The sequence below is a fragment of the Nanorana parkeri genome, unplaced genomic scaffold, assembly GCF_000935625.1.
Source record: "Nanorana parkeri isolate BGI_ZX_2015 unplaced genomic scaffold, ASM93562v1 scaffold517, whole genome shotgun sequence".
NCBI lineage: Eukaryota > Metazoa > Chordata > Amphibia > Anura > Dicroglossidae > Nanorana > Nanorana parkeri.
Genome location: NW_017306785.1, coordinates 667,791 through 687,286, shown reverse-complemented (window position 1 = coordinate 687,286; position 19,496 = coordinate 667,791). Strand labels below are relative to the sequence as shown.

At 40.4% G+C, this 19,496-nt stretch overlaps 1 protein-coding gene across 1 annotated transcript in view; it reads right to left on the bottom strand.

Moving 5' to 3' along the window:
* Positions 1-19,496, bottom strand: part of BCAM (basal cell adhesion molecule (Lutheran blood group)) — a 71,995-nt gene that overhangs the window by 34,381 nt on the left and 18,118 nt on the right. The window contains exons 4-9 of the mRNA XM_018561328.1: positions 12,294-12,418; positions 8,291-8,507; positions 6,824-6,894; positions 6,156-6,252; positions 3,713-3,895; positions 1,674-1,798 (exon numbers count right to left, since the gene is read on the bottom strand). Of these exons, the coding sequence (XP_018416830.1) occupies positions 1,674-1,798; positions 3,713-3,895; positions 6,156-6,252; positions 6,824-6,894; positions 8,291-8,507; positions 12,294-12,418 (818 nt within the window). The remainder of the gene's footprint in view (positions 1-1,673; positions 1,799-3,712; positions 3,896-6,155; positions 6,253-6,823; positions 6,895-8,290; positions 8,508-12,293; positions 12,419-19,496) is intronic.

Here is a 19,496-nt window from a genome sequence, read left to right as displayed (position 1 = left end):
AATGTGAGTTTTCTGAGTGTTATGCTTACTCTTTGACTTTGGTATTTTCATATTCACTAACTCAGAAAAACCACGCAGATTAAGAGTTGAGGGCTAAGCTACACAGGAAATTGTAAACTCTTGTTCTTGAGAGAATTAACTTGCTCAAAGTCGCCTCATATGATGAGAGCTACACAGAAAATGTTGACTTTCTCAACCACACAAGTAGCATCTTGCCATGGTCAGTTATATATCATTGAAGCACTATACAACATACCACAGGCTAGCAACTGATTGCTAGGCAGATGGAACACATGGTTTCTTACGGAGTAGACTACACAAGTATCATCTTGTTGTGATAAGTTGTATATAATTGGAGCATTGTGAGAAATGAATCAACACTACATGCTATCGAGTGATTGCTAGGGATGTGAAAAACATGGCTTCTTATGGAGTAAGCTACACAAGTAGCACCTTGTCATAATCAGTTGTACATAATTGGACCCATTATTCTCTACTACATGCTGGAAATGAATTGTTGGGCAGATGGATCACATAGTCCTTGGTGGAGCAAGCTACACAAGTATCATCTTGTTGTGATAAGTTGTACATAATTGGTGTATTGTGAGAAATGAATCAATACATGCATACATGCTTTTGAGTGATTGCTAGGGAGGTGAAACACATGGATTCTAAGGGCCTGTTCACACCATATGCAGTGGGTTTCGGCCACTTTCTGGTCGGAACGCACTGCATCGCATTACCGCCGGCTCAGTATTTCGTGGGGCCGGAGGGGGCGTGGCTGGCCATTGAAGTGAATGGCACCATAGCCACGCCCTCCGGCCACAATGCGATCGCCCGTACGGGATCGCAAGGCACATTGTGCCTGCGGTCCGGTGCGATCAAAATGCTACAAGCACTATTTTGATCGCATCGGACCGGATCGCAGACACAATGGAGTAAGCTACACAAGTAGCACCTTTTCATAATCAGTTGTACATAATTGGACCCATTAGTCTCTACTACGTGCTAGAAATGAATTGTTGGGCAGATGGAACACACAGTCCTTGGTGGAGCAAGCTACAGAAGTAGTATCTTGTAGTGATCAGTTGTACATGTTTGTAGCCTTAGGAGACACTGATCACTACTAAGTGCTAATCATGTGGCTTACTTCATACAAAGCCATGTGTTCCATCCATTCCTTGATCATTTGCTACTCCTATTAATTCATTGCTAGCAGTTTTAGCTGCACAACTGAGCTACAGAAAATCTTCTGTGTAGCTATAGCCTAATATTAGAACTACTCTACTTATATGCATATGGTATGGATCAGTCTTTGCATTTTTCAGCGTCTGACTGGGAAGGAAGCAGCAATATTGTCCTTCAGCTATGCAGAAACTACAAGTCTTAGGGTGGCAAATATGTTGTAATGTGTAGTTCTTGCCCAACTAATGAATGACATTCTGCCCTAACAGGGGCCTCAGAGTGGCCAAAGGTCAGTTCCTATAACCATAGTAAGGAAGACATTTCTTGTAGAATCAACCAATCTGACTGCACATCTCATTTTCACAGTACACATCGGACAATAAAAAAATGAGACTTTCATTAGTCATTGTGGGCAATAGCCTTATTTTTAAGTTTTTTTAAAATATATATTTCATATGACAGCGCATATACAACATTATTCAAAGCACCTTTATTTTCTGCATAAGGTACGTTGGTTGGGGATTTCCATCTCCTTCGCAGCGAAGGGTTACTTTGTCGCCCTCCTTTATGGGGCCCACTGGTTCAACCATAAAAGTTACAGCTTCAGTATAATCTGAATGAGAAAAAAAAAAGAATAATGTTTGAAGAGAGAAGCTGTCTTATAAGCACAGTGAAAACAGCAAGCAAGATTAATGGGGCATGAAGATAAAAGTTCTTCAAACTCAACTAATGTTACTTAATTTATAATGCAGTCTCCTTAAACTATTCCTTCGGAAATACTAATTGGCTGTTTTATTGGTGTAAGTACAGGTGTAGGGGTCACAGTCCAAAGTTTAAACCACATCCCCACCTCATTACATCCACCGACTACCGCATTATTTCTCTGCTGGGTACCCTTTTACTGTGCACCCAACCCTGTACTGTACACCCTTCTCTACTGGTTTCTCCTTGATTGTGCAAGGCCCTTCTTCCATTACTGCACAGCCTTCTCTGCTAGGTCCCCCATGATTGTGCACTGCTACCATTTATTTACTGTACACCTTTCCCTGCAGGGCCCCACAACTACCCCTAGTGCACCCTCTTCTCTGCAAAATTCCCCTTTATTGTGCACTCCTCACATTTCTTTACTGTACAGACGTCTTTGTTTGCCTCCCTGTACTGTATGCATACATCCCTTTAATGTATGCCCTTTACTGCACCCCTACCCAATACTGCCTATGGATACATTTTACAGCTATTCACAGTTAGGCCTCATTCACACACAACGCAAGCAAAATTGTATATTGCGTATATACGCGTCTATGCATGTATATACAAGCGTCTATGTGCGTATATACGAGCGTATGTGCGTATATGCGTGGACATTTTAATAAACTGTGCGGGTATACGCGCGTAAAATACGCAGACATACGCTGCCCGGACGCATCTCGGTTCCATTCTGTTTTTGCGCATATATACGCTACGCAAATAAATGGCTCCATACGCAGCTATGTGTATGGAGCCATTTATTTGCATATGTTGCATATGGTACAATACGCACGTACGCACGTATATGCGCGGCAGTGTGAATGAGGCCTTAAGATGTGCTATCTATCTGGAGAAGGAAAATTATCTGGCAGGAAAGTTGCAAGGTCAGAGCAAATCACAAGGACCTTTCCTCAGGGTTCTCTTATGGCACATCAGAGATTCAATGATCGTGTACAGGGGAAGCACACCTGTGCTGGTCCTATAACTGTGCAACTCATCTATAGACCATCTTCAGACAGCATGTCTCCCATCACTGCTGGTGTGCCCAAGATGTTTTTTTTTTATTTTAAGGACGTAAGGAGGGGGAAAGCGTGAACCTGGCCTTAACCCAGGCCTGAATTTATACTACCTGCCTCCTAAGCCAGCTGTCTTTTGACCAGCCTTAGTATCAAAGTAACTAGATTACACATCATAGCTAAACAAGGCACATCAAGGCTAAGAGCAAATAAGTACATACTATGCTATTCCACCACCAAAAAAGCACAATATGTGCAGGGTCAACAACCAAGACTTAGCCAGATTGCACTGGCAGGCGGGGTGGAAGTCTGCATCTCTAAATTATACATGGGAACGTGTTACAGATAACAGCAGGTGTGGGTGGCTGTGTGCCATGCCTGACAGCCCTGCCAACACTTGGCTATGCAGAACCCCTCTAGATCAGTGGCTCATTTGCAGGTCTGAGGGCTGTAATCTCTGTTGTTATTGAAAAGCGTAATGGTAAACAGTATTTAATAAAATAGCCAAACTCAGGAAATTCAGTAAACCACTGAGAAGCAATGTTTTACATGGTCAACTAAGCTAAGCTAATAAGACTATACAGTGCCCACCATACATCAGGTTCTATTATCCATTGTGGGGCCAGAAGGCCTGTGTCTAGGTTGCCTAGATCTTACAGATTTGGTGTTTTTTTGGAAAATTGGCAGATCAAACGGTGTATGAGGTGTATGACCAGCAATACGGTAACTATAACATAAGCAATAATAGGTCCTCAGTTACTCACAATGTAAATTCAATTTGAACTCCCTTGACTCCATCTCACTGGTACCACCGCCTGGTAATGGTAACACAGCTTTGCAAGAGAATACAGCATCAGCATCTTCTTTTCGGGGTTTCAGAAAGAGCGTACTAGATACAGTATACAAGCCAGAAGCCTCGGTTGTCGTGCGGGAGGAAGCGTATAAATCTGCAGGTGGAAATAATTGCGTTTAATAATGATCTCCTCAATGCATTAAACCATCTAATAGCTCAAACTCTACCAATTGTTACTAGAAGGGAGGAGCGAATCTGCCTAGATTTGGCGTGCAAACAATTTTGCAAACTTTTTTTGAAGTCTGCAGTTTGTGAACTTTATGGCAAACCCAAATGAAGTCCAGAGGTGTTGAATCTTGTTATTTAATTCTGCCCATTTGTAGGGCTAATAAGTAAGCTAAGGTCATACAAGGATATGGGAAGCCAGGCATGTCCATGGGGGATTTGTACCTATACCAAAATTAGGAATATAAATGTATAAAAAACAGTATATCTGCCTACACAGAACTGTTACGTCCCCCAACACACTGACAATATGGCTGCAGTGAGCCCACCCTGATATAAAAAGGGGGATGATTCATCTATTCCTTGTAATTATTGGCTTTTGTGACTCATCTGACAAGGAGCAAAGGATATGCACTCTTTTATAGGTGTTCCTTTAGCTCCGAACCTGTAAAGCTTTTGGCCAAAAGTTCATGATTTGTGAAGTTTGCAAATCCTGAGGAACCTATGGTATCCCCAAACCTCATTCCCAGTTGGCAGCTTTTGAAGCAGTAGTTTTTACACAATTGTAAGCGGAAATTGATCACCACAATTCTAATCTTTCCAACTTTTAATGTACCGGACAAAATTTGCACAGCATGTGGGGTTGTCGGCTTCCTTTCAACTGATCAAAGGAGCTGGCTGGAAAATCTTCGTGTGATCAGAGCCAGCAGCCAATGAGCTGCCCGCACTAATCGGGTATTTTGACAGGTGCCAACGGCAACTGTCAGAATACAATGCAAACCACAGGATTCCTCAATCGACACGCTGTTTGGGTTGATTGAGGAATCGCGTCAATTTCTTCCGTTCAGTCCGTGAGAAATTGACAGGTGTATGGCCAGCGTAAGAGGCATAAGCTGTCAGTTTAACAGAATGGATGAAGTCATTGAAGGTTTAGAACATCCATTGTTTTGACCCTGCTAGGAGTGCTTACATTGTCATATTCTATTCGGGTGGCTTGCAGTCCAACTGCTGCAAAAGCTTTTTATTTGTTTTGGATAGTGAGGAAGGGTTCAGACCTCAGTCTGGTTTTTATTGCTGTCTGTGTTCCTACTAGTGAAAAGCTTAAAGGAGAACTATGGGGTAAGTGTTTTTCCCCACAGTTTTCCTAAGGGTCACGGGAGAACACAAACTAGCATCCTCCCGTGACCTAAAGCTCAGTATACTGCGAGCTATAGCTCGCGGTATACTGAGACAACCGCAGCCGGGACGGATCCCAACATTATTGTCGAGATCCACCCAGCTGCGTGATTTCGACAGGCGGGACAGTCAAGGAAAATGGCGGAAGCACGGTTGTCCTTCGAGGAGTATAAGACCATTTTGAAGTGGTATTTAAAATTCGAGATTGTTGTGGAAGTACAAGGACAATGGAGGTATGAGTATGCAAAAGAACCTCCAACACCCTAACAATTACATGCATTCGTGATAAGGGAAGAAAATGAAACGGCATGTGCAGTGATACAAGTGGACGCTTTAGTCAATGTTGCTCAAGCAGTAGTTCACCATATTTCAGAAGTGTCTGGACGCTGATGGTAACCACTTTAAACACCCCTTGCAATTGCAAAAGTAAAATGTGACTTGTATTCATCTTTTGTTATCGGTATATATTGAGTACTACAATTTGAATACAGTTTTTCCTTTCTTAAAATGTGTATACTTTTTTTGGCCCATTGACTCCTGGTGGCCTTTTCAGGGGATCATAATGCTGGGAGTCAGAGGCAAGCTGCCTGATCAGCTGTCACAGTGGGCACATCGCTGGCAGCCCGTCCCGCCAGCTCCCGATTCTAAAAAGTGACCAGGAGCTGTCTCTCAACAAAAAACAGTGGACCTGCTGACGCATGTATGTGTATAGATGGCAGGAAGACATAAAAAGGAAGAAGATTTCTCACAATGAGCTTTACCAATGGCTCAATCAAGGCACAGAAATCTAGTGATCTACTATAAATACTGTTTTGCTGTCCTCAGAAACCAATAGGATTCTCTTATTCAGGTTTCCGGTGCAGGACAAGAATGAAAAGTAGAATCCAACTACTTGCTATGGGTAGCAAGAACAATTTTTTCTTCAGATACATTTTAATCTAGGCTAGATGGCATATTAATACTTTGAAAATGACATGGTCTTTTCCAAATACAAGTCTTCACCAGGTTCATACCTGTCCCCTTTTCATTGCCAGCATTTAAAGGATCCTGGTTTCTGAACCACTTAATGGTTGGAGCTGGATAGGAGTTCCGACTGATGCAGGTTCCAACCTTAAGAAACAGCGACAAAAAGATATGGGTGCATAGAGGAACATTATACTAAGTGACCAAACACTAGTTGAGAAACACAATTTACAGACAGATTTGCAGGTTATTGCTCAGGTCTTATACACATGAACCTATCCTTATATAAGCAGTCCGTGCAGCATGGTTTGCAAAGAATTTATACAACTTTAAATCATCTTTAGATCCTGTTTGGGGATGTAAAACACAGATCATAATGTAAATGCTGACTGTCTCTTTACATCAGTTCTCCCATTATGGTTATCCTCACCCAAACTGAAGCTACATGATGCTTTAAAAGCTTCAAGACAGCTGCTTCCTAAAAGCTTTGCACATGCTTTGTAAAAACCTACTGCACACAAAACTCTTTTACAAGTTGAAGTCTTAACAAAGCTCTCCTAGTATAGAACGAGTAGATTTTGTTGCCCAATTGAATACATCACAAGTCATTGCAGCGCTAAAATATAATGTCAATTACAAACATGTGACATTTAGGAGTCCGGCATACATCTAAAAGTGGGAAGGCAGAGCAATAGATAATAAAAATCTTAACAAACACCTCTGATGCAATATCCTCCGTTATTGATAGTAGTTGTAAATTTACTGTAAGCTCTGGAGCCGACGGGGACACTGGGAAGAGAACAAAATCATTAAATAAGTACAATTTTACAAAGGCAGCACTTAAATGTGTTGTATATGAATTAATAAGATCAAATAAGGGAATATTGATAATGTGCATTCCCCACTAAATACCAAGCAATGACAAAGCATCACATAAGGTATTATATATAAAACATCCTAGTTTTATGTGTCTATAAACTAAATATCCACTTATAAGGTAAATAATTAGTCCAGATTTTATAAGACATCCTAGTGCAGAGGTGAAGAAACGCCTTGTATTCATAGCCAGATTGTGGACACTCAACACCAATAGGAATAATGTTCAGGTCAACCATGAGTTCCAGCCAACCCCAAGCTATTTGCGGTCTGACCAATGGGCAAACAATTGGCCCACTGGCAAAACCCTTGTCTGTGTCCCAGCAACCAATGATACTGTGGGTCCACCAACGTCTTGACAACTAATGATTCTGTGTGGCCCAGCCACTAGCGTCCTAACAACTAATGATGGAAAATTACAAAACTGCTTACCTTGCCCTCTGATGCTTTTAGGAGGCATGGGTGACATCACCATTTACTGTGCCTCACCTTTGCCTCCTCCCATAGCTTGGCACTCAAAATCCCCTAAGAAAGAACTCTTGCAATGGGCATTCTGATGGTATTTTGAGCCCCCAGCTCGGCAGGCAGGTACAATAACATCAGCCATCCCTCCTGGAAGCCTTGGAGGCTGGGGCCAAAATCATTTTTTTTTTAAAGGTTATCTGTTTGTTTACAGACTGTGTCTTAAATATGTGTTGGGGAAGAAGCAGGGGGCTTGCAAAAAAGTGTACCTTCAGTTAAGAATGGAAGGTTCACTTTAAAGAAAAATATAATGCAGAGATATGTTCTAAATGAGAAGAGGGAGGTTTGGTAGTAAATGTAGGTAAATCCTAGACATACATTTTTTTTTCTTAAAAGGTTCCTCCTTTTCTAAATTTGTATTGAAACTTTGCTGAAGCTGCAAAGTTGCTGCCCTTGCCAGTTACAGCAATTAGTTGAAGATTCAGTAAAAAGGTAGGAATGCTGATAGTTTCACTTAATAGAGAAGAGGCTTCCATCACCTAAGGACACTAAATTCCAAAGATTGCTGGGAGTGGTAGGGGTTATACGAGGGTCCTCATAGCTCTGGCCAGTGTATAATCACCTGGTGATACCAATATATTACACAGTTGTCTACGAATTGGACCGTGTCCTGTATTGTACGATCAAGAAATGTATACTGATTATTCAAAGCACTTACACAGCACCAATCAACCGCCTGGGTAGTGCATGACTGATTTAGCAGTGACTGTATTGACAGACAACTAGAGAGCAGCAGTAACAAAAAACTCCAATACATTTACAGTCAATAACAGACATCCATACTCACCATAGACCTTCAGCTCGGTGCTGCCCTCACCACTCCCCTCACTGGTAGAGGTCACCCTGCAGTAGAATGTGCTTTCGTCTTGGACACGGATATCTTTGATCACCAGGCTGTTGTCACTTTTAATTGCGGCTCGTTCTGTGAAGTCCGTTCCCTGGTCCACGGATGTGCGCCCATTGTTATAGGTAGCAATACGGACTCGAGACCCCTCCTGATTTATCTGTGCATGTCCAAAAGAGAAGAAAATTGTAAGGCACAAACTAACACAGAGATAAGCTAAAGATAAGTATTACGTAGAGAAATGTAAAGCAAAAACTTAATGGATCTGCAGTGAATAGTATTAGTAGAATTTACAGTACCTTAAAATGATCTGGTTTTTATTCCAGGCTTACGCATACTGTTTCATAATGTAATATTAACTTTTAATAAACAAATCTGTGGATATGCCCTCTAATAGCTGCATGATCTTCAACTGCTGTGAGAAAATCACTTACTTTACATTATAAGCCAAATGTATTAAGTGATTTGCCAAAAATCTGTTGGCTTACTGACTGCTCTAAGTAGCATCCATCTTAACCTGGTGCATCATACCATACCAGCGTCATAGGAAAATGATATTTTAAGCCACTGTTCTGACAACACAAAAATATTCAGGATACATTCTGCAATGATTAAATTGGACTAGATGGACATCCCAGGTAGTTGGAAGCTCTTTGTGTTCAGTGACAAAGTGAGATCCCCCTCTCACAGCTTCCAGGATAACTCACAGTATATATATCACATACAGCGCCAACTTCTGATAAAATCTGGAACTGCGGCTGTACCATGATAATTTAGTCATAGGTGTAACTTGGTGAGCTCAGTCAGTCCCTGTTTTTTAATGACTTGAATGCACCAACAGAAAGATCTCCCTGCCATAAATCCTGATTGTCCATGTCCACCTTGGAGGTTTGCATGTTCCTGCCAATGTTTGTGTAATCCAGCTCCTCCTACTGCTTTTTTGTGCAGTGTAAAATAAACAGAAAAATCGAACAGCGAGAGCAGCATCCATCTTAGTGGCCAACACGGGTCTGCAGACTCAAACTCAAGTGCAGATATCTCAACAAGAATTATGCTCTATTACCTGCTGGTGCAAAGATTTGATACTATATACCAAAAAACACTCTTAACCCCTTTGAGTTCAGGCATTCCTGAAGTGACTTAGCTTACAAGCCCTGATAAAGGGGAAGTGTGTGAGCCCCCAAAACGCATTGGCTTGATAATTGATGATTTTATATAAATAAGGAAGTACTGTATACTAGACCCTAACACCATTGATGTGGCACCCTTACTGCTATCTGCTGGATAATTGCTGACTCTCTCCATGTCCACCTTGGAGTTTGAATGTTGCCATGGTTTGTGTATTCTAACTTGTCTTGTTGCTTTTATTTTTGCAATGAAAAATATAATTTAAAAAAAATCTTACACAGAGGGTGTGATCCTTGATATTGGCTACAGCGGGTCTGCAAACTGAGGGACTCAAACACAGATATCCCACCAAGAATTAAAAAAAAAACCTGTTAGATGTTCTCATTCTCTGGCATCTACCAAGCACTGAAATATCAGTTTTGAGTGAAAATGACCCTTTAAATATGTTTGTCACACCCGTGACTTTGATCAGATTCAGTACACAATATGCACCAGAAAATCTCTTGTGAATTGACAAGTAAATTGCTAAAGCAATTATGCTCCGAAGACTTGGAACGCACCATTGTCAAATCTTCATCTCATGTGTGATGGGGGAGAGTCTTCCTCCCCCAGTTTACTTCCACTTGTCAGAGCAAAAGCTGTTGACAGTTAATGCAGATTAGTGCATTCCTGATGAGAAAGTCAATTCTGTTGTCACCTTAGAAAAGCACAATTATGTTTTTTTTTACCCATTTACCTACCAGGACTGGCTTAGAAAACCCATAAAACCAAAGATTCTGTTTCATCCATAGTCGACTATAAGGTTAAAAGGTTTTCCATAAAACGGGTTAATCTCCTTTCCCTTACACAAAGAAATGGGTGGTGATAGGGAAGGGGGGTGGAGAAGGGGCTGTTCAATGATCTGAGCCTTCAATACACTGGTGCTGGACAGCCAGCACCATCCTACAGTAGAAAGACCTTTCAGTACTTGTTCACATTGAATGAGTTGTCATGCATTTTGCTGTTTTTAAGTGCAAGGAAAACGCAAAAATAAGTCCATTGTTTTAATACAACTAGTTTATCCAATGTATCGCACTGCAGTTGCAGAAAAAATGGACAGCAGCATGTGACATTGACCCATGGCTTAATACAGAAGCCACTTTTCGAACATGTCGGTATACCGGGATCCCCTTTTTTTTGCAACAGTATTACCAGTGATGGTCTGTGCGGGCACCTGACTTTGGTGGGCAATGTGTTGATTAACCTGGAGCGACACTATGGTTCATCAACAATGTACTGCAGTGCTTTGGAAAAATCCTGCATGCCGTGCAGTGGGTGTATTAACCTGCACTGTGCCACTAAAGTCAATACAATTAAAAAATGCAATGCGGCACAACAAGTCCTATATATTATATCAAGGCAAAAGGGCACAAATCACATTAACACATATATTTTATTGTGTGACCCTTCAAATCCTTAATCCAGGCAAAGCTTTTAAAGGATAACTCCATCTTTCTTACCATGTGTTATGTTACACCCATATTTATGGTGTAACATGAAACATGATCACATCTCCAGCACCCCACCCCCCCCAAACAGTTCCCACTCTACCTCAGTATGAGCAGGGGCTGGGGAAATAGTCTGCAGGAGCCTGCAAACTGCATCTACAATCCACTATGATGATTGAAATGCTCTGCAGGTTTCAATACAAAAAAAAAATCAATATCTGCACATTTTTTCTTTTGAGTGTGCATTTATTGATTTTTTTATTTTTTTTGCAAAAAGGTGGACTTTACCTTTTGAGTCTTAAAGTACCCTAATTAAAATGCATTTCAAGAGAGAAAATATAAATGCACTCAGTATAGAGACCATGATTCTCAAATACGTATAATGCTAGGTGTATAGATGCAGCTCCAGTTTTAACTGTTCTCCTTGTTCCAGCTACCATTCTTGAAAAGCTTAAAGTCAAAGAAATAAGTGGAATAATACATAGACATCTCCAATTTATATACAATAAAATATCTTCAAGATGCACTCCAAACCTTTCTTTATATGGTTACTGTGAGTTAGTCCAGCCTAGAATCATTATATGCTTCCAACTACCAACTCTATGTCCTGAGTTTCAAGAAAAGATTAATCTATCAACTGGGACAGAATATTGATCAGTACTCCGCCACCGACTGGTGATTAATTTTCCTACCAATCTCAGAATCTGCTAAGCAACGAGTGGGTAGATTCTGTACTCATTACTCTGTTATTGAGATTCTGGTCAATGTAAAAAGGCTTCGGTAAAGCGTTTCCACCTCTGTAACCTGTTTCATTGCTTGTTTTTCAGCCCTGACACACCCAGGACAGAGCTTATCTCTGGGTAACAGTATGAAAAGATGGAAAGAAACAGTTTGAAATTCAATGAAAAGAAAAAATAATCTCCCTGGTGGATGATTGGTCTTGGGCTATAGGGAAAGTGCGAGCTACAATGATGGGCCTTCCACCATTAGAAGATGCCTTAGATATCGCCACCACTTCAGATTATCCATTAAGTCTTAGTGTTTATTACTCATGCCTCGCAGTGCTGTGGTCCTTGGTTCCATTCTCACGAAAGACAAAATCTCCATTGGCCTTTCATTAGTTTTCTCCAGGTGCTTTGATTTCCTTCATCAATCCAAAATCATAGATTGACTGGAAACTGCAGCACTGATCCTTGTGAGAAGATCATTGTGACATAGTGCTGTAGACTACACTTTAAAGATATTAGTCATTTGTTTATGCTATATAACAAAGCACATTTCCAAATGAGCCCTACTGTTCCTTCTACACGATAACATAGATGCATACTTACAAATGACCACTCTACACCGTACTTTGGTGTGCCACTGAACTTCGGTGTACACCTCAAGACTGTCTCTTGTCCAATTTCAATTTCAACCTTCGGAGGGACGGATACCGTTACTGCACAGAGGCAGCCTGCAAGAAAGAAGCAAACATAGTCATTATTATCCAGCGCAGCCCAGTGTATGGTTCTATCTATGAGGAATCAGACTACATTAAGAGTTTGGTTGACAACATTCAGTCCACAGGAAGCTTACTTCCTATCTCTAGGCAAAGCTTTGTTTTTAAATTTTTTTGGTAGAATGGGGAAGGGTTAGACCCTCCCTCAAGTTTTTATTGCTGCCTATATACCCATTGGTGAGATTTACTTATTTGTACTGGTGACCATTGTCACCAAGAAATAAATCGAGGGATATCCAAATTTTAGAGTTGTCCCTAGAACAAGAGGTGAGAAAAATCTTCCAATGGGGATACCTGCTTTGGGCACAACTCTAAGAAGGAAATTCCCCTCGCTTTGGTAAAGCTTAACTACCTCCTGTTGCATCTCAATGATAGTAAGTGTAGGGATATTTTCCCAATGGTACACAGACAGCAAAAAATATACAGGCAGGAGTTTTAACACTTTCCTACTTTATCCAAAATGTAAAAAAAAGAGTTGGTCTATACATACACTTCAGAAAAAAGAAACACAAAGCATTTTGAATCATCACTAAGGCACCCATGAGATACCAATATTTACATTCGGATTTAGCAATGGTTTTGGCAAAGAGAACGTGTAACCAAAGGCCATCTGTAATAATCTTAAGCTGGGTACACACTGGTAGATTTTCATACGAATGTTCATACAAAAATCCCTTTAAAACACTCAATAATGCACCAGAAACATGATAAACTGACTTTAACTTTTCATTTTTAAATTAATTAACCACATTCACTATTAGAATTTAATTTGATCATTTCATTGGAAACATTTTCCATCCCTCCCCCTCAATTTTTTTTTGTAACCATGGTCGAAATCGATGGGCGATTTGACTCCATTCACTATTAAAAAAATCGAACATTCAAAAAACACATTTTTTTGGATGGAAATTCTAACTGCATATACCAAGCTTTATTCGCCACTGAATTGTTATAATAGTGCTGCCTTATCTCTTAGGGATCACTTGAACTTTTTATTGTTTATTGTATTCTTTCGCTTTAATCTTGCCCGAGCAAAGTGCTTACAACAGTCAATCAGACAACTGTCATTTAACAATGGAGCTGTCAGGATTACATGAAAGAGAACGAAAGGCTTTGTTAAGCAGTTTTTGCCTATTCCAGCAGCCCAGTGTTGTTACCAGTACTGAGCTTAGGCAATAGACAAGTCAGCCTTTACGCCTTCAACTCTGACATTAAGATGCCATGTCAACTCCGAAAGGGAGAGAATACAAGTGAATAAAAGCACACATATATAACCCTAAGAGGTAAAGCAGAAACATTATAACATGTTAATTGTTCCTGCTCTTTTTAATTCCTACTCACAATGAATTGTTTCAGAAACTGTTATGCATGCATATACCCATGCATGTGATAAATCAGAGAAGGAAAAGGACTCTTGTGACTTCTTGTGATTACTTTGTATGCTCTAAGATTTCAAACTAGGAAACGTTATTCAACTTTTCTCCCCATTACAAATGATCAATTACCTTAATTCATAATACAACCTATAAAAAAATAAATCTAAAAAATGCCAATACATATCTAAAAGTTTGCAGAAATGATCAGGCCGCCATATGTGTAGACTAGGGTTGCCACCTTTTCTTCAAGCGAAACCCGAACACTCAAGCAGCACGCAGACATTTTTTGGGGAGAATGAATCGTGGCTTATGCATATGTAAATAGCGTCGCCCATTCATATGTAAAAATCACAGTTGAGACTATTTTCAGTAGGAGTCGAGTAGCCCCAATCCTAATTTTGGTTGCCCCTGGCTGCCTGACATCTTGTGTCTGGGTTTCTGCTGCCATGAAACCTGGACACAGCATTCAAATCTCGCACTGTCCGGGTGAATCCTGGGCAGGTGGCAACCCTAGTGTAGAGAACATCATAACACATACTATAGACACACCAGCATACAGAGCCAGTTACACTGTGCAGTGTTCAGTGTTCAGGTTACCTGGATCTATCCAGGCTACTTAAACGCATAGGACGAATGTGCACCAGGCACAAGGTTACACAGGAAGAGATACTGCTTGTGTGGATTGATCAATATCACATGGAAAGGTCAGGCTTTGCTGTGTGACACTCACGGTATGTAAAATAAAGAGCAAGAAGCAATATGAGTACCCACAGGAAGGAAATGCAAGGAATGCATAAAATAAAATAATTGGTAGCAAAATACAATGTGACAGAACTGCATTCACAGACAGCAAGTAATCAAAATTCATCATTCACTGACCTCAGTAAATTCAAAGAAACCGAATTTAATTGCTTTCTGCCTATCAGAAATGTTCTTTATACTGTGTCACTTAAAGTAAACCTTTATGTTTATATGTACAAAATGACTTTTCCACGTCAGATAAGGATACTTCGACTATGACCGCAGAGTCTACAAGGCCCTTACGGTGATTACTTGATTACTGGCTATCTGAAACTGTTTTTTCTCAACTCCCAGACCTTGAATTGATAATGAGTAACTCGCCTGTGAATAGCAAAGACTCTAAAGCACACATATTAATTCCCCAGAGACTTGTGACAAGATGTTTTAAAGAATCAATAAACCTAATATACAAGCACTTCCATATTTAGTTAAACTGTCATCCCTTTTTGGAGGCCTGAAACATCCTCAGGTATCACTAATAAAAATAAATACATTTGTACACATATAAATAAATTGCAAGGCAATTCTTATGTCCCTATTCAAACCTAAGCAATCAATTGTGTGTTTGCCAAAAATGTGACTATGCTCAACACGAACATTCCCATTATATTCAATGGTGCTTTTTTTTGGAGAATTGCATGTTTTTGGCCCCATGGGCTTCAATGGGAGCTAAAAACGCATGACAGACTCATTTTAGTGCAGTTTTCACGCATTGTTGCACCTAACAACCAGTCTTAACAACCTCAGGCCTGTGAACAAAATGGAAGATTCAGGAGTCTCGGATTTGGAGACTTTCTGGTGAGGGCCCACAGGAACTTTTATGATCCTAGTAATGGCAGTAGCAAGAGGGAGACAGCCTGGGAAGAAATGGTCTGCTATGGTTATTGTTAGACCCTTGTCAATTTCCCAGCATTCCACTTGGGTACATAATATTGGTACAGACCACATGTTCATAAACATGAACAGAAACCCTTAAATTGCACCCAATTTAAAAAAGCGAAGATTTGCTATGTTGTAGAGGACATTTAGAAATGTTAACTGTGCATAAGCAGTAGTGTGAAAAGTCCTCCTTTTGTCTGGAATTCCTCCTGATAAACAGCAGTACAATTCCTGGTATGTGAGTATACCTAGGCACTCCTGCACATACAACTGCATAGCTGTATAACTGTAGTCTAAAATCTGAGGCACTGTTACCTCTGACTACTAGGGGTTTATTTACTAACCTTATAAACACACCACGAACATGTATACACCTCTGTAGTGTGTTCCCTCCCAGCATGATCTATGGGTGGAATCTAAACACCTTTGTAGTGTGTACACACCCAGCAGATGTGTTGTGCAAAGCCCTGCCCTGAATTGCAAGGTGATGTTGTGTAAATTAGCTCTACATTGTGTTGCTTGCGTTGATGAATGCGGGAATGTAAATGCATTAGCTAACCACTGTGAAGCAGCATTATATATGCATCATGCGCATGATTTTTCCATATATGGCATTAGTGGAAACATGCTTATAGAGACTTTTTGGTTGATAAATACGCTTTGCTGTGTAAAAATCACACGCACCTGGTGCGTGCGTGTGTTTAGGTTAGTAAATCACCCCCCTAGACTCAAGAGATTTGGAGATGCCACGACCGTCATTAATGGGGAAACGATCAGCTGGCAATACTGGTGACTACCCTCTGTCTGTCTTTTTGACAACAGCGTCCAGAGGCAGGTCTTTAGAACTATGATAGTCAGAAATTTGATGTACATCATTAGCACCCTAATCTCATTGTATAGACAGTCGATCAACAACCTTCACTAAACAAAGTTGAAGGCTATGTTAAGATTGTGTTACTTGAGCTATTAAGACTTGCCTTGAGACTTTTCTATGGGGCCCTCGTCTTATAGCTCTAGTGTTGAATGTGTGTAGAGGGCAAACGTGTCCAGAGGTGGCCAAAAAGACAAAAATAAACAGAAAGCCATATATTGTATTGACTTTGCTTAATTTCTGCTCTTCAAATTGTCGTACTTAAAAAGCAAAAGGGCACTCTGTTGTCTGGTTTAAAAAACCCTCACAAAGCAGGACCTGCAAAAGAAGAGGATTTATACCCATCTGTCCCCCTGCCTATTGCTCCAAATACGTTCTCTTGCAGAGCAGCAGCCTCTTCACATCCAACGCATTTTGGAGAGTGTTCTACGCCTGGGCCCTCCACCGTGTGTTGTAGGTCCTTCCACTGCCTGCTATGTTTCTACAGGGCACAGCAGTGATGTAGGAATCAAAAGAAGGAACCACTGAATATAGTTGGAAACAAAGTTGGATGGAAGTGTTGAATGTGAAGATTCTTCAGGAGATCTGAGCTATTGAACAGATGCAAGGAATGGGTGGAGGTACAAGTGATTATAAAGCCTCTCCTTTTGTAGGTCCTGCTTTTTAATTTTTTTTCCACCAACGACTTTTATTTTCCAACTTGTTCATTTTAATTCTCCCCCACAGCACATACCTGTTCTTCACTGTCCTGCCCCTCCAGCAGCAACAAAGCCACCTTGTGTAAACTAAGAGTCACTCAGTCACTTAAGTCGTAGATTACACAATCTCTTGGTGGTTAGACCATTGCTGTTGCATGGAGAAAGTCATATTTTCTTCCATACCTAGAAGTACTTGTTATTTTCCCCATCCTAGCAGCTGAGTGGAGTCCACAGGAGGGTATGTGCTTCTGGGTATGGGACGGGGGAGACTTGTTGTTTTCTCTAGCAAGCGCAGATGTTTGCTTTAATGCTGGCCTTGTCAACTATTTTACTCAAGTGGGGCACTTGAAATAATCTTCAGGTCTTGGGGAACCCCTTCTAAAAATGCTTATACCTACAGCTAATAGTACATTAAACTGATGAGTACAATGTAGAAAGTTTTAAATTAAAGGATAAGTTATGTGACATTTATTGTATTTGACACCAAGGGCAGATATTTCTTACACCCCCTTTCCTCTCTCTACAACAACAATTGCAACTGAAATGAAAGATAATAATGGTGAATAATGAGAAAATGGTGACTGTAACGTCTGTGGTCAGTGAAGATCGGTTCGGTTGAACTCGATGGACATGTGTCTTTTTTCAACCTGACTAACTATGTAACTGTGTAAGAAATGCCTCCTTACATTGGTGGTCAGCATGGTGGGAGATCAATTTGACATAGCTCAAGGAACCCCAAGCAACCAAAGGAGGAACCTTAGTGTTCAAAGAAACTTGTTGAGGAAGGCTGATTTAAAGAAAGAAAATTGTTCCAAGAGAAAGTTTCCTTACTTTAGATTTTTCTGATGCAAGTTAGAAGATGATAGGGAAGAATCTGACTTGACACTGCAAGCAATAAGGACACATTTAATACAGGAAGACCACATTTTGAGTTTCACAGAACAATAATTGAGAACAGAGTATGCTGTATGCTTTGAATGACAGGTTAAAGTAATCAAAGGAAAACAGTCTCACGGTCTTAACCCAGTTTTGCTATTTCTAACTGCAAATATTTTTCTATTTCTGGTCATGTGGGAAAGTGGACAGCAAGCTAGATACACAACTCAGCCCTATAAATGTATAAATGGCATAACAGTATTATCTTTTTTATTTTGCTGTCAGTCACAACTTTGGCTAATCTATTTTGGGGAAAACATTGATTTACTTTTTGCTTCATATTAATGTGTGGCGTGGCTTTCACTTGCAGGAGGGAATCATATGGTTATCAGCACAAAGGGCCTCATGAATATAACAAGCACATGAAAAAGTACCTGCATTGCCCAATAGCAACCAAGCAGAATCTTCCTTTCATTTTCTAACTTATATCAAATGGTTGCTTGAATGTATGTTGCTATGGGCAACACAAGTCTCTAAGAAAACAGTGATGCCGACATCTTTTAATGACTTATGTCAGATGATATGTAAAGAGTACTGTGACTTCAGCAAAAGCTCGGTACGGATGTAAGGATCTGATGAGGGTTTTACAGGTCAAGGATGCAGCCTATTTTCTTCTTCATTTTCAAGCTAAAGAAAGTTATTGGAGACACAGCAGAATGCCAAACACTGTTCCAAAATCAAAAAATACAGCAAGCATTTTGAAAAGACCTCCACCTAAAATTGTTCTTTTAGAGGAAATATTTCCTGCAATATGGAGTCTGCCCCTTCTGAAAATGTTAGGTGGCTTGCTGTTGTCCTAAACTACTGCCTTCAGGACTTTCCAAGTCATGTATTGGTAATAAATGTGTACACTAGAAGTTTTGACATCCATTTGGGCCCGTGCACATGTTAGCAATCCATTGTGGTGCATTAATGCATTGCATTAAGGCTGCCAATGTACCACAATGGATCAAAAAACACACATTAAGTTTTTTGGCAAGGCAGCACACTGCATTGCAAACACTGCACACTGGATTGCATGGTACAAGTAGTTTGCTGTGGTGTGTTGCCATCTACTGTACACTGCCTTGAAGTGGCCTTCAAAATGAAGGACACCACAACGCACAGCATATAGACCTGTGTATTGCAGAAACGCACGGTGCCACATTGCACGTTCATGTATCACACAAGTGTGAATGGCCCGATGATTTCACTGGCTGCATTCTTCATCCAGGTCAGCATCTCAGAATGTATTGAGGCCAGTAACAGATATTATTTTCAGATTGAAGCCATCAGAGGTAGTCCACAAATTCCCCTTGATACATGTTTCATTTAAGGGTCCCTAACAGCACTGGTATATGGAACAAATGTCCCACATTCCAGTTCCCACATTCCGATTGGTTCATTTCTTCACCCAACTACTGCAAAATAACTACATATGTTCCTGCCGAATGCATATAGTAATTGACATTGACAGAGTAGTAACTTGACTG